The 15,005-nt window shown below is 55.1% G+C and overlaps 1 protein-coding gene and 1 non-coding gene across 4 annotated transcripts; both read right to left on the bottom strand.

Moving 5' to 3' along the window:
• Nucleotides 1–7,073: 7,073 nt before the first annotated feature.
• On the bottom strand, nt 7,074–14,674 carry LOC133051750 (melanoma-associated antigen D4). Of its 3 annotated transcripts, none has more exons than XM_061136359.1 (13): nt 14,581–14,674; nt 13,400–13,610; nt 12,233–13,066; nt 11,665–11,871; nt 11,493–11,556; nt 11,173–11,252; nt 10,680–10,771; nt 9,896–9,975; nt 9,765–9,807; nt 9,292–9,354; nt 8,210–8,324; nt 7,466–7,896; nt 7,074–7,281 (listed from the first exon to the last, which is right to left on the bottom strand). In XM_061136359.1, exons 2-13 carry the CDS (start codon nt 13,607–13,609, stop codon nt 7,272–7,274), a joined length of 2,229 nt encoding a protein of 742 aa, XP_060992342.1. In that variant the 5' UTR covers nt 13,610; nt 14,581–14,674; the 3' UTR covers nt 7,074–7,271. The 3 variants fall into 3 exon arrangements, with proteins under 3 accessions (XP_060992342.1, XP_060992341.1, XP_060992343.1); XM_061136358.1 differs by having other exon boundaries at nt 13,400–13,640; nt 14,581–14,656; XM_061136360.1 differs by having other exon boundaries at nt 7,454–7,896; nt 13,400–13,640; nt 14,581–14,654.
• Nucleotides 8,575–8,701, bottom strand: LOC133053348 (small nucleolar RNA SNORA11). The gene has a single exon (XR_009692261.1). It is a non-coding gene; the product is annotated as a small nucleolar RNA SNORA11 (small nucleolar RNA).
• Nucleotides 14,675–15,005: the final 331 nt, after the last annotated feature.

Here is a 15,005-nt window from a genome sequence, read left to right as displayed (position 1 = left end):
GAGCTGTTTGTATATTTTAAAGATGAATCCCTCGTCAGTGGCTACGTTTACACATATTTTCTCCCATTCTGTGGGTTGTCTCTTTGTCTTGTTTATGGTTGCCTTTGCCTTTTGATTTCATTAGGTCCCATTTGTTCATTTTTGGTTTTGTTTTCATTTCTCTAGGTGGTGGGTCATAAAAGATCTTCCTGTGATATGTCAGAGAGTGTTCTGTCTATGTTTTCTTCTAAGAGTCTTTTTATAATTTACTTAAAAAAATATTTCTTTATTTTTCACTGCTCAGGGCCTTAGTTGTGGCATGTGGGAACTTAGCTGTGGAATGTGAGATCTAGTTCCCTTACCAGGGAACAATCCCTGGTCCACTGCAATGGGAGCATGGAGTCTCAGCCCCTGGACCACTAGGGAAGTCTCTCCTCTAAGAGTTTATAGTGTCTGAGCTTACATTTAAGTCTTTAACCCATTTTGAGTTTATTTTTGTGTATGGTTTTAGGGAGTGTTCTAATTTCATCCTTTTTTTTTAATTAGTTTATTTTTTATTGAAGGATAATTGCTTTACAGAATTCTGCTGTTTTCACATGTAGCTGTCCAGTTATGGGAGCACCACTTATTAAAGAGGCTGTCTTTTCTCCATTGTGTATTTTCACCTCTCTGTCATGGATTAGGTGACCATAGGTGCGTGGGTTTCTCTCCGGGCTTTCTATCCTGTTCCATTGATCTTTATTTCTGTTTAAGTGCCAGTACCATACTTTCTTGATAACTGTCGCTTTGTAGTGTAGTCTGAAGTCAGGAAGGTTGATTCCTCTAGCTCTATTTTATCTGTCTAAAGATTCTGTTGGCTATTTGGGGTATTTCATGGTTTTGTGCAAAATGTAAAATTTTTTCTTCTAATCTGTGAAAAATATCATTGGTAATTTGATAGGGATTTCATTGAATCAGTAACTTGCTTTGGGTTATATAGTCATTTTCACAATATTGATTCTTCCAGCCCAAAAACATAGTGTGTGTGTGTGTGTGTGTGTGTGTGTATGTGAAAAAAGTGAAGTCGCTCAGTCGTGTCCGACTCTTTGCGACCCCCTGGACTGTATCCTACAGGCTTCTCTGTCCATGGCATTTTCCAGGCAAGAATACTGGAGTGGGTTGCCATTTCCTTCTCCAGGAGATCTTCCCGACCCAGGGATTGAACCCGGGTCTCCTGCATTGCAGGCAGACGCTTTACCATCCGACTATATCACTCCATCTGATTGTGTCCTCTTTGACTTCTTTCATCAGTGTCATAGTTTTAATGAGTACAGATCTTTTGACTTTTTAGGCAGGTTTATTCCTAGGTTGCCGTGGTAAATGAGATTGTATCCCTGATTTACATTTCTCATCTTTCATTGTTAATGTGTAGGAATGCAAGCAATTTCTGTGTGGGTTAATACGTTTTAAATGAGATAATAATATGACTCCTCCCATTTTATTCTTCCTTTCACAATGTTTGGGTTAGTTTAGTTTCTTTTGCTTTTTAAATAAGCTTTAGAATCAACTTGTCTACACCTGCTAGACTTGCTGCTGGGGTTTTTATTAGACTTGCATTAAATCTATAGATAAATTGAGGGGAGAACATTCATCTTTTCTGTGGTAAACATTCCAATCCATGATCGTGGTATATTCTTCTATTTACTTAGGCTATTTTCAATTTCTTTGTTCACTGTTTTGCAGTTACACCATGCAAATGCTGGGTGTCATTTGTTAGATTCACGACACAGAATCACCGGTATTTGTGAGTGGTACGTGGTAGCACTCTCTTCAGTTTCATTTTCCAACACTTCTTTGCTAGGATATAGAAATGTGGTTGATTTTGTTCTAATCTTGTATCTTGCACTCTAGGTAAATTCCCTTACTAGTTCTGGGAGACTGTGTTATATCTGTGTCATTTCTACAGAGATAATCAGCTTGTGAATTGGAATAATTTTAATTTAGTCCACTGATTTGTGCCACAGCATGGATGAATTTCCAAAGCATTGAAGCAGAGGGGAAAGCAGGCAGACCGAGAAGATTATATGTTGCACGTTGATGTGTATTACAGGCTCTAGTGAAGAGTGTTCTAACCTATAAGCAAAATAGAAAGGAGATCAGCGGTTGCCTAAGGCTGCACGTGGATGGTAGGGATTCACTGGGAGGGAGCAGAAGAGAACTTCATTAGGTGATGGAAATGTTCTCTTTCTTGACCGAGGTGCTAGTTACATGGTAGATTTACCGAAGGCCTTGGACCTGTACCCTTAAATGGACACATTTTTTTTTTTTTTGCTGGACAATGAAACCCCAGTGCAACTGATGAAGAGAATCTTTGAGTATTAGTTTAATTTGGAGGAATTCGGGTTGCAAATAAGCAACATCCAAACCGTGGACCTCTGATAATGAACATCTTCAGGGCTTTATCAGTCACGCAATGTTCTCTTTGTGGGCAGCAAGCAGGGGACTCTCGCCAGGCTCTGCAGTCTTCTGAAACCCGCCCACACACAGAAGAGCACAGTGTACTTTGGGCAAGAATGTGAAACTACAGCTGAGGTTGGACACCATTTCCTGGGAACACCCTACTGCACTGATTCTTGCCCTTGCTGCCCTCGTCCCTCCTGCAGTCCGAACCTTGGGCCTAGGGCCCATGTCTTCCCCTGTGTTGGGGAAAGAAGGAAGAGATTTGCCAGGGTGGCCTGATTCTAGGACTCCTCCTCTGCCTCCCCAGTCTGGGTGCCAGGACACCACAGTGTCCCAGAGAGCTTCAGAGAGAAGCTAATTTGTAGATGTTGCCTTCCTGAAAGGTACACGATTGTCAGGATCTCAGCTCGCTCAGATTCCTGGCTAAAAGCAGTGCACTGCTCATAGTGAAGCTTCATCTTCCAACGTCTTCCTTCCTTGCTTTCAGAAGGCTCACTCTCACCTAGAGCTGATCTCTCATGCCTCCTCCATCCAGGTGGCCTCTAGTAGCCTCAGGCTCTCAGTTCAGCTCAGCTCAATCGCTCAGTCATGTCCGACTCTTTGAGACCCCATGGACTGCAGCACACCAGGCCTCCCTGTCCATCACCAACTCCCGGAGTTTACACAAACTCATGTCCATGGAGTGGACATGATGGTGATGGTGTCCATCCAACCGTCTCATCCTCTGTCATCCCCTTCTCCTCCCGCTTTCAATCTTTCCCAGCATCAGGGTCTTTTCAAATGAGTCAGTTCTTCTTCGCATCTGGTGGCCAAAGGATTGGAGAATATTCAGGACTGATTTCCTTTAGGATGGACTGGTTGAATCTCCTTGCAGTCCAAGGGACTCTCAAGAGTCTTCTCCAACACCACAGTTCAAAAGCATCAGTTCTTCGGCGCTCAGCTTTCTTTATAGTCCAACTCTCACATCCATACATGACTACTGGAAAAACCATAACCTTGACTACCCGGACCTTTGTTGACAAAGTAATGTCTCTGCTTTTTAATACGCTGTCTAGGTTGGTCATAACTTTTCTTCCAAGGAGTAAGCATCTTTTAATTTCATGGCTGCAGTCACCGTCTGCAGTGATTTTGGAGCCCCACAACATAAAGTCTGTCACTGTTTCCACTGTTTCCCCATCTATTTGCCATGAAGTGATGGGACCGGATGCCATGATCTTAGTTTTCTGAATGTTGAGCTTGAAGCCAACTTTTTCACTCTCCTCTCTCACTTTCATCAAGAGACTCTTTAGTTCTTCGTCGCTTTCTGCCATAAGGGTGGTGTCATCTGCATATCTGAGGTTATTGATATTTCTCCCGGCAATCTTGATTCCAGCTTGTGCTTCATCCAGCCCAGCGTTTCCACGATGTACTCTGCATATAAGTTAAATAAGCAGAATGACAATATACAAGCCTTGGGGTACTCCTTTCCCTATTTGGAACCAGTCTGTTGTTCCATGTCCAGTTCTAACTGTTGCTTCCTTACCTGCATACAGATTTCTCAGGAGGCAGGTCAGGTGGCCTGGTATTCCCTTCTCTTTCAGAATTTTCCACAGTTTATTGTGATCCACACAGTCAAAGGCTTTGGCATAGTCAATAGAGCAGAAATAGATGTTTTTCTGGAACTCTCTTGCTTTTTTGATAAACCAACGGATGTATCCCTCCTGTTTTCCAGGGGCCTCATGCAAATTAAGACTTCTCTGGACAGTGTACGGGAGTTCATTTGCTCCACACTCTCATCAGCTCTTAGCATCCACCGACGTTTCCATTTTCGAGGTTCATGTGTTCATTGGGAATGTACACCCCTTCTCACTTCTTGAAATTTGTAACCCCTGGAAAGTCAACTGTCTCAAAATCAATTGAATGTGCTTGCTTAACCCCACACTAGGGCAACTGGCCTGGAAAGGGGCTGTTGTGTCCCCCTCAGGTGTGAGAGTCCATTTCTGACCAGGATGTTGAAGTGCTGGCCTCTCCAGGCCACAAGAGTGAGGATGTGCCAGGAGGTTGGGTGGGCAGTGGCAGGCCTGAAAAGCTGAGGGTGACCCTCAGGGGCAGGGAGGCCATGACGGGTGGGGTTCTGGCTCAATGAAAGGAGATGGAAAGCTGTATATGTTTCCTGGGTGATCAAGAGGGCGGGTGTTTGCAGAGAGGAGTGAGAGGTTGGGGTGTCACTGCATGGCACTGTGAATCCCTCAAAGGCAGTGGCAACAGACTGCAGTGGTCAGAGCACACACTTGGGCTCAAAGCATCCTGGGTCCCAGTCCAAGCACTGCCACTTCCTGGCTGTGGGACTCAGGGCAAGTGTCTTCCCTCTCAGAGCCTCAGGGTCCTCATCCATGGAATGTACCTGATCATCTGTTCCCTTGATGCTATCTGGTGATTGACGTCAAGGCCATGCGAGCCATTGCATGCGAATTGTCAGGAACTGGACACAAGTGAATCAGTGAATGCTTGTCCATCAACAAGTGTCTGAGGAGTCAGATGGCACAGGCCTAGGCTGGGGAGAAATCTGCCGGAGCTGCCAAGGTGCATGTACACCTCAGCCAAGGCCCTGGCACATAGTAGGGCCTCAGAAAACACTGGCTGAGACCTGTTGTGGCCTTTGTGGTGGGGGACCCCGTGGAAGGGCTGAGGCTGGGGGCGGGAGGGAGGCCTGCCTTGGTCTCATGTCTGTCCTGCGGTTGAAGTTCGGCCACCTCCGCGGTGCCAGTCGTCAGTTTCTGGGGCACTCAGGGTCTGTCCCCGATCCCTGGGACCTGCCTTCCTCCTTGCTCCTGAGGCTGCCTCTCTTGCTCACTTCCTCACTCCCCACCTGGCTCTCAGCACTGCCCCCTGCACGGTGTGGAGGGGCAGGAGCCAGGTGAAGATATCCATGGGGAAGGGGGCGGAAGGGGAGAGAGGTGCAAGCCTGGAGGCCCGGAGAGGTGGTGACTCCCCCAGCATCCTGCCTCTGAGAGCTGCTCTCGCCTCCTTTCCAGATGAGCTGCCTTATCTCAGGTGCCCGTGGCACACAGTGCTCCCGCTCACACCTGCGGCTTGTGGTGAGTGCCCTGACCTCGTCCATGAGAAGGCAGGTACCTACTGAGTGCACAGTAGGGTCCTGGGAGGTCCCAGGTTGAGGGAGCCAGAAATAGTCCAGTGTCATTCATCACGCCAGAGTGGGGTTCCCCAAATCCGGACCGTCAACCCGGATACCTGCACCTGGGAGGGGACTGAATCTCTGTCACAGAGTCACAGAGTGTCCACGGGGCAAGGCATCAACCCAGCAGCCAGGGAGGCAGACAGCAAAGCGCCAACAAATAAGGCAGAAACCCATGTGAGGCCTGTCTAAGGGAGGGGTCCACACAGAGCCTGCCTCCTGGGGGTACGGCCCAGGCCATCGCTCAGAAGGGTTGCACTAGTGGTGGACTCCTGCTGCTTGCTTGGAATTCTTACTAATTTTTGAGCCAAGTGATGGGTGTTTCTGCTTTCCACTGGGCCTGGAACATGATGCAGTTGGGTCTGGGTCAGGATCCAGGTCTGGTTGAGGGAGTGGAACCTGTTCTTGGGGCAAAGAGGCAAGCAATGGGTGGCTGGGCAGGCGGGCTGCGGTCTTTACACTACTCTCTCCTTCCTCTTAACCTGGAGCCTTGTCCTCCAAGCTGTGGACATCACTGAGATACCCAGAAGTCCCGGATGGCCCCTTCCTGCTACGGAGTCCTTCCCAGAGTTCCAAAGTGTCTCTGCCCTCACTGTCGTCTGCCTGGGGAATGAAAGTTTAGCCTCAGCCCCCTCAGGGATCACACAGCCCTTGAAGACACAGGGACCTAAGCTGGCCTTGGCCTCACTGGGAGAGCCCTGCTTCCAGGGAGAAGTACCCAGGAGCCTCCCGAAGAGCCTTGGGTCATGGTCATGGGCAATGGGCTGTCCAGGTCTGCCTGCAGCTTTCTCCCATGAAATAGGCTGTCTTGCCTATGATGATTTCTCCTTTACCTGCTGGAGGTGTGAGGATGTCACTGTGAGGCCTGCCTCGCAGTCCTTAGGACTCGGGAAGAGGGATGAGGTCCTAAAATTGTGTGGCTGATGAGGGAAGGAATCCTGGACAGTGACTCCAGAGATGGGGCGGGGCAGGTCGGTCCTGGGGGATGTCTGTGGAGCTTGTCCCTTGGTGGGAGGGACAGTGGCACCAGCTCACAGCCCTCCACCCCACCCTTGCTCCTGTATTTGACCGCCACTGTATTTGACTAAGACCGCAGCCCGCCTGCCCAGCCACCCATTGCTTGCCTCTTTGCCCCAAGAACAGGTTCCACTCCCTCAACCAGACCTGGATCCTGACCCAGACCCAACTGCATCACGTTCCAGGCCCAGTGGAAAGCAGAAACACCCATCACTTGGCTCAAAAATTAGTAAGAATTCCAAGCAAGCAGCAGTGTAGGAGATCATGAAACTGTGGACTGGAGCCTCTGGAAACTCATGGTCGCCCCCCCCCCCCACCTCAGCTGGCATCTCTGCCCTTCCCAGCGCCGGACCCACCCACACCTGCCTGTCTTTTAGGCAGAGGCGGCCCCCACCTGTCCCCGAGGGCCTGATCGCGGGCTGCTCAGAGCCACACCTGCCCAGGAAAAGGAGGAAACATCTGATTGATTTCGCAACTTTAATGTAACACAGATACCCAAAACAGGACAGCACGAGGAAAGCACACAATGAAAGCAGGAAGGGCATAGAGTGAGTCATCTTGCATGCCATCTTCCATGGACAGGGAGAAGCGGGCCTAGAGTGCTCTGTCAGGGACCGGGCAGCGGAGGCACTCTGGCTCGGCGGGGGACTGCCGCAGCTCTTCAGGGCTGCCTGGAACCAGGAGACACAAAAGCCGGAGTAGAGGTGTCAATGCATGTGAGGGACAGCAAGGACAGACTGAGGGTCTTGTCAGGCTCTCCTCGTTCCCTCAGGACACCCCAGGCCTACCCCTGACACCTCCCAGCCCGTCCCCACCCCAGCCTCCAGAGTCCCGTGTAATGACCTCCAATCTTACTGAATCCAGGAGAAGAAGCTGGCACTGGTTCTGGCGGCGTTTCTGGTCCGGATGGTGGAGCTGGTGCTGGGGCCATCAAGCATGCTGGCGCTGGCCGCGCCATTGGTGCCACTGCTGACACCAGCCCTCCAGGTACCTCTCCTGTTGGCACGGTTGCTATTCAGAATGTACTGATGGTATCTGGCCCAGAAAGCAAAGGGGATCCTGGACCAGGCGTCGCCAAAATCTCCGTCCTCATCCCAGGTCAGGAGCTCCACCTGGATATCATCCCAGCTCCACCGTCCAATCAGAGCTTCCTCCCCGATGTTCATCTGGGCCCTCATCTGGGCCCTGGCATGCTCCTCGGCCATGTCCACATCCATCGTCTTGAAAGCATCATCCACAGCCTCCAAGAAATGAGCCCTCCATTCCCGGGGGTCTCGGTTCTGATACTGCGATGGAAGCACAGCAACCGTGTGAACACTTACCCCCACCTCGCTCAGCACCCACTTCCCGCCTTTCACTCACTTAAGCCCTTTGTGAAATCATGTTAAAGACCCATACAACTGAAATTGGGCTCCCGTCATTCCATGCCAGACCTGGGATTTCACCCCGTCCACTCCCTACAGTCTGTGAACTGGTATCAGTGACTTGGGAACCTTGCTGGGCCTTGGCGCCCTCACTGGACAAAGGGCGTCAGGAGGCCGGGACCAAGACACAAACCAGGTATGGGAAGGTGCAGCCAGAACACAGGCTCTGCCTTACCTGGGCGATGAATCTCAGCACCCTCATCTTGCTGGTCTCATGGCAGGCGCGCAGACCCCAGAGGAACTCATACTCGGGTGGGCTGCTACTGGGGACCTTCTTGTATTCCAGGTACCTGCGTGAGAGAGGACAACAAACCTCTGCTCCCAGACAGGCACACCTGTGGCTGGCTGCTCCAGTGGCTCCCAGGTAGTCTCTTCCCAGCCCCGAGGCTGCAGCTCAGCTGCTGCAGGAGGCCTGCCCTGGCCCCGCAGCCCCTGCCCCGCCTTCCACACTGGCTCCCAGGGTTTCTGCCTCCTAAATGGAGGGGCTCACACCCCTAGGCCACTGGTCCTGCCCAGTAGCCATGGGGAGGTGCAGGGGGCACGTGTAGGGTACTTGCTCAGAGGAAGGCCACGAGTTTTGTGCCCCTTGTCACAATAACCCAGATTCCTGTTGGGTCTGGTGTAAGCAGGAGCCATTTCTTCAGGCTCCATACTCTGAGCACAACCCACCATGGGGCTTGTCCGCGACCCGACTGAACCCTGGGAGAATCCATCCTAGTAAACGACTGTATGGGAAGAAAGAGTCAACCAAGAGTAGGGGGCTCCACACATACTCCCAAACATCTGTGAACGTGTGTTTGTGGGGCGGCAGGGGTGGGGGTGGGTGGGTGAACATGCACACAGGGCCTTTGTGAGGGCACAAGAGATCTCCAAGCACTGATGATGGGGTGAGCCTGGGCTAGAAAACCAGCAGGGCCAGGCTCCAGGCCCAGATGGGCCTTATTCCAGTCAGGGCCATGATCAGGTTTCCACTCTCTGAGTCCCAGGCCCCCGAGATGTAAAGCCAGGACACGGCCTACAGGGCAGGTGCTGAAGGAGGTGGGGGCTGTACTGTCCCACCCGGTGTTTACAGACCACAAGTGCTCCCTTTCCCCAGGCCTCCCTGGAATTGTCCCCTCGCCCCCCACATTCGCATCCTCCCACCCCACACTCACACCAGACACCCATCCCTCTGGTGTTAAGACATGGGCCGGGGGATGACTTCCTCAGCCAGAGCAGCACACGAGGAAGGCTTGAGTGGGAGGCAAAGATACTCACTTCTGCTTCACAAAGTCCTCTGTAATGAGTTTCCTCAGATCGCCAAGGAATGGGTGCCTCACCCTGAGTGCAAGGAAAGGAACGCATGACTAGAGAGAGTGGCAGTGCCTGGGTTGGGCAGGAGCGCTCCCAGCAGGACTGAGGGCCTCCTAGCCTGTGAGGCGTCCTCATGGACACCTGGGCTGGCAGCAGAGGCCAGGCAGCCACTTGTCAGCAGGGCCCCAGGGAGGGGCTGGATGGAGCCCCCAGGTTCGATGGTGTCTCTGAGGTCTCGTGTGGAAACAGAGAGGGCACACGGGGCAGAAGAGGGCTCGAGGTTCAGGACCATTTCCCCATGCACCCTGGTGGACCCTTGATGCTCTCCCTAGTCCAGGATGCCACACCCCACAGAGACCGCTAGGCCACTGCAATCCTGGGGCCTCCTGTGCCCAAGGACACACTGAGGAGCGGGAGCCAAGAGACCCCAATCATACCCGGGGCGCAGTCCCATCTTGCGGAGTGCCTCCCAGAGGACAGCTGTGAGAAGAGATGAGGTACAAGAGTTTAGCAGACGGAGGGAGGTGAGACGATGGGCAACCCCCCAGCTGCCTGTCCAGCCACTCACCCTCGCTGGCGCGGTTGCCGTTCATGAAGATGACACCCAGAATCACCAAGAGGAGACTCAGCCTGGGAGTGTCCTTGGTCCTGAAGGCGTAGAAAGAGGGATCCTGTCCAGCAGCCATTTGCCCAGGTGACCACAGCCGGCTCACCCAACTAGCCTCTCCCACACTGCTGGGCTACAGGGCAGTTCCTCCCACTCTGTATGGCTTGCTACTGCTGGTCCAGACAATTCCTTCCTCGGACTGAGACTGAGGCCCTTCATCCATCAAATGTGGATGCTAACACCTCTTCCCAGGGCTCTGTCGAGGATGGGGTTAGGCGGGGAGCAGACGATTGGCAACCCTGAGTCCAGAGGCACACCCTGACCTTCCCTGCCCTTTGCCCACTCCATCTGGAGCATGACTCCACTGGAGACCCCCGCCCTCCACTCTCCCCTTTCCCTGCCCCCTGCCCGAGGCCCACTCTGCCAAGCCCTGGCCGGGACCCTAGCAGAGAGAGGCAATCAAGAAGCTTGCTTTCCAAAAAAAAAAAAAAAAAGAGAGAGAGAGAGAGAGAAGAAGAAGCTTGCTTTCCTAGGAAGACAGGGGCGGGGAAGGGTGGGCAGGGCTGAAACCTGGAGAGCCACAAAGCCTCGCCCCAGGCTACTTGCCCCTGCCTGCCCTTAGCTGCTCAGCACTGCTAACTCTGGGTGGGAGCCATACTAGGCCCCCCAACCCTACTTTCCCGTTTCTCGAGAGGCGGGGGCAAGCACCACCAAGGAAGACCACCGGCCTCCTGTGCTTTCTCACTTTCCCAGGAGGCGGGCTGACGAATCCCGTGTGCAGACGAGAATGTACAGGTGCTCTTCCTTGTCAATTTCCTTCAGGTGGATCCCGAACTTCTACAGTGGGGAGAAAACAGAATGTGAGATCAAACATCCATGCTGGGTGTCCTGCAGGCGGTCATTTGATTCCCTGTTAGAACTCTTTCTTGGCGGGGAACCCCAAGCCCTGGGGGAGGAGGGAAAGGAGAGGCCATGGAGGAAGTGCCCTGTGGGAGCACCGACACTGGCTGAGACAACGGGAGTCACCTCAGGAGACCACAGGCGCTCAGAGAGCACGAGCGGGAGGAAGGAGGGGAGGAGGCTCGCAGAGGAAGCTCCCAGGTGCAGAGGCCAGGGAGGGCTTCCCTCCAGAGCACGCAGTCCGGCCCCTGGGCCTTGAGGGGATGCAGATGGGGGGAGGCGGGCAAGAGTTCCCTGCTGCTCCTGCTCCACAGAGCTGCCCCCGGCCCCGCACCCACCTTTTCCAGAGTGTACGTTGCTCGTTCAATGATCTCAGGGAAGTGTTCGTCATACTCTCGGATGACATCCTTCAGCATGTCTGCAGGAGGGGAGGGGTGGGCAAAGCACCAGGGCTGAGCAGCAGCCACAGAGCTACAGCCTTTCCATCAGCCCTGCTGAGGGGAGCACACTCAGGACCCCACACCGTGCCAATGGAGCCATCGGCCAGGCCTGATCTGTGTGTGTGTGGTGGGGAGAGGGCATCTGGTGGGAGGCCCACAGGGCAGGGTGGTGGGAGCGGGGAAGGACAGAGTTCAGGGAGGGGGCAGAGGCTGCCCACCTGAGCGCTTGATGGGGATCTTCTTGTAGTCTTTAATCATCAGATATTTCACCAACTTATTTGCCTGGAGAAGGAAGAGCACACGGGGAGATCAAGGCGTGGGTGACCTCAAAGAACTGGCCCGCAAGGGAGGATAGGAGGGAGATGGGGGAAGGGCAGGCTTCCTTCTTACCCTCTCTTGCAGAAGGGTCACATTGCGGGGTGGCAAGCACAGCACGTGCCTTGAGGGTACCTGGGACCTCAGGGCCATGGGGGGCCGAGGGGCCATCTGAGGCCGCGCGGTCGTCAGCAGGGGCTGCGATGCCCTCCAGGTCGGTGGGACCGCAGGAGGCTCTCTCTCCTCCTCGCTGCTCTCATATTCGTCATCCAGGTGCTTGGACTGTACCATTAGACAGAGGAAAGACTCAGGGCGACCAGGCTCCCTGTGCAAAAGCGCCTGGCACACATCTTAGCCAGAGCAGGTACTTGGAAATAAGGGTTGTAGATGACACGCGGATGACACGTGCCCAGTGCTTACTAAGTGCCAGGCACTGAGCCAACCGCTTCTCCCTCCAGCCCCGAGGGTAGGGACTACGTGGAGTAAAAACATGCTGGTAAACTTGGCTTGGAGAAACAAGTACGAGCTGAGAGAAGAGGGAGGGGGAAGAAGAGGGAGAGGAAGGGAGGGGAGGAGGCAGAGAGTTGAGAGGGCAGAGAAAGCAGGGGAGCAAGGAGGGTGGGAGACAGCAGGGAGGGCTCACCTTCTTTGTCCTCTTGCCTCCCATTCTGGCCCAGGGCTCCGCACTCTGCTGAGAAGTCGCAGCTGCACTCTCAGGCTCAGGGATGCTCGTGGCCATCTTGGCCTTGGCGGCAGCTGCTGCCACAACATTCTGAGGCTCCACCCAGCGGGTCTTGGCGAGAGCCTTCCCGGACTTGGTCGTCTTGGGCCGGGTGGCCGCCCCCTCCCCGGTAGAGGCTGCCTGGGTGCCCCTGGAGGCAACACTGGGGCCCTCTGTGGCAGCCTCTTGGGCCGGGGCAGGTCTCTTGGGGCGTGGGAAGGCCATGCCACTGACACCTGCCGGCTGGCTGAAATCAAAGGCGTCGTTCTGACCCAGGAAGGCTGTCTTGGGCCGGGTGGCATCCATCTCACTTGCACGCGAGGCCTGGGGGAAAGCACAGGCCGTACTAGGGCCCTCGGCCGCAGCTTCCTGGGCCTGGGAGGATGTCTGCGGCTGTGAGGACCTTGCTGGAGCCCCAGGGGCAGCCATCTCGCTATTGACTAGCATCTGGGAGCTGTGCGGAGAAGCGATGCTTGTCTCAGGGGTGGCTGCCGGAGCCTGGGCAGCAGATGTCATGGGCTGGGTATCGCCTCCTGACGCCTGGTGTGTGGCCACCGGGTGGTGGTTAGTGACCACCTGATTGTAGGTGGCACGGGCAGCAGTGGCAGCGGCCCGAGCAGCTTGGTTAGAGGCGGCGGCCCGGGCTACGTTGGCAGCACGGGCAGCCGTCTCATTGGCAAGTGTTTCTGGATCCATCCGAAATGCCTCCAGCAGAGTTCTGGCCAGCACAGGGTTTTCCAGTTCCCAGGGCTCATTCTGCAAGACCAGGGAGGGGAAGGGAGGGCAGGGCAGAGCAGGGGAGGAGAGGGGAGGGGAGGGCAGGGCAGGGCATGGCAGGGGAGGGGAAGGCAGACAGCTCTACACAGATAGTTCCCCCTGTGTTGGCCAGCCTCCGACCAGCACCCCGCCCCCCCCGCCCCCCCCCCCCCCCCCCCCCCCGGCTTCTCCCAGTAGGAGAGGGAAGGTTTGGGTAAGCTGGGCAGTCCTTCTCCATTCAACCCCAGCCCTCATCGGCCCCCTCCTCCCATCCTCCCTGACGTCACAACAGAGAAGCCCCAGGGCTAGCAGGTGGCCGAGGAGGGGCCTCACCGCTAAGATGCGAAAGCCTGGACCCAAGCTCCCAAAGGCCCTGAGGATGCGGATGTCAAAGCTGGTGAGGGCGCCGTAGCCTCCGAAAGCACCAAATTCTTCATAGTCGTTGCCTTCAACCATGTCTTCCTCCCCGACTTCATCACTACCCTCGTCCATGTCTTCAACGTTGTACCCTTCAGATTCCTTGCGGTAGCTTCCCTCTGCCATGCTGGGGGTCCCAAGGAGAAGAGAGCTCAGCCTGAGAGGGATGAGGAGGCCTCTTCAGGGGGAGGGGGCGGGATCCAGCAGGAGGCGGGATCTCTCAGGAGGTGGAGGGCTGCAGTCACAGGGTTCCCAGGCAGTGTAAGGTTGGGGCGGGGGTGAGGGCTGCTGGGATAGATTCCCTCCGAGACAGAACCCTAGGAGAAGGACAGAGGAGGTCGGAGGAGACCCTGCACTGAAAGGGGAGTTTAGGTCACACAGGCTTCCCAGACCAACGGCTGGATTGGAACAAGGGGTGGACTGGCGGGCTTGGGTCCAGAGAGTCCCATAAGAGATGCTTTGAGAGAGGGGAAATAAAGCGCCTCGATTTAATGGCTGGAGCAGGGGGCCAGGATGCTGGGGAGGAGAAGACTTGAGGAGGCTCAGACAACAGGGACCGCCAGAAGCTCTGGGAAAATGAATCCCAGGGACCCGCTAAGTCGCAGTGGAGGGGATTCAGCTGATTCAGGTCTAGGCTGGGCTCATACAGGAGCGCTCAAGATGGATGGAGTGGGGGGCGGGGGGGGGGGAGGTCCTCGGTCTAGGTGAGGCTCGAACTGGAAGCGATGGAGGTCTCAAAGGCCAGGATCGCAACTCGGGGAAGGGGGCAAAGCGGTCAGTTGGGTTACACCGATCTCAGAATGGTTGGAGTGGGGGTGGGGCCTCCGCGCTAAGGCAGCTCAGCACGGAGCACACGCGTCAGTTAAAGGTGTTCAGATGGTGGGCTCCGGTGTTAAGCAGGGCTCGAATCGGGGAGCCTGGGTCTGGTGGCTGTGGTGGGGGGCGGCTCCTTTGTTGACCACGGGTCTAATGGGATTCAAGTTCTGCGTGCTTGGGCTTTGTTCACATCCGGGGGCGGGAGTGGGGTGGGGAGGAAGGGCACAGCGTACCCGGTTCCACTTGCCCTCTCCCGGTCCTGTCTGGGGCTGGATCCTTACCTTCCCTGGGGCTCCAATGGCGTCCGTCCTCAGCACCAGGAACCCCGCAGCCGCGCCCTCGCCTACTGCTGCCAGCACAGCAGCTCCCACCACCCCGCCCCTTTTCTCCCCGCACCCCCCACCCCCCGCGGCTGGGCAGCCTGCGCATGCGCGGACCCCTCCAGCCGGCCCGCTCTCCCAACAAAAGCCTTTTCCACCAGGTCCCCTGTGCGCATGCGGTTCCGCCAGTGGGTGGGCGGGGTGGGTTGGGGGCGTTTTCTCCCTCCCGCCAGATTCCCCTCACCGTCAACCCCTCCGCCCCCGCGACACCGACCGGAGACGCGGGCACGCACGCCCTGTATTGCGGTTCCAACCCATCCATCATATACCCTCAGTCTCCCCACTTTTGCACACTGCTTCTCAGCCCTGCCCTCCCCCTTGCCTCT

Source organism: Dama dama, chromosome X (assembly GCF_033118175.1).
Source record: "Dama dama isolate Ldn47 chromosome X, ASM3311817v1, whole genome shotgun sequence".
Taxonomy (NCBI): domain Eukaryota; kingdom Metazoa; phylum Chordata; class Mammalia; order Artiodactyla; family Cervidae; genus Dama; species Dama dama.
Note: the sequence above shows the minus strand (reverse complement) of the source record. Positions and strands in the feature narration are given on the sequence as shown.

Excerpts from the sequence above, each read along its gene's own strand:
- LOC133051750 (XM_061136359.1), bottom strand. The coding sequence starts at position 13,609 with ATGGCAGAGGGAAGCTACCGCAAGGAATCTGAAGGGTACAACGTTGAA. Across the intron at positions 9,976-10,679 it reads TCAGCCCGCCTCCTGGGAAA|GACCAAGGACACTCCCAGGC; the intron begins GTGAGAAAGCAC and ends CTACGCCTTCAG. Across the intron at positions 9,355-9,764 it reads AAGATGGGACTGCGCCCCGG|GGTGAGGCACCCATTCCTTG; the intron begins GTATGATTGGGG and ends CCTTGCACTCAG.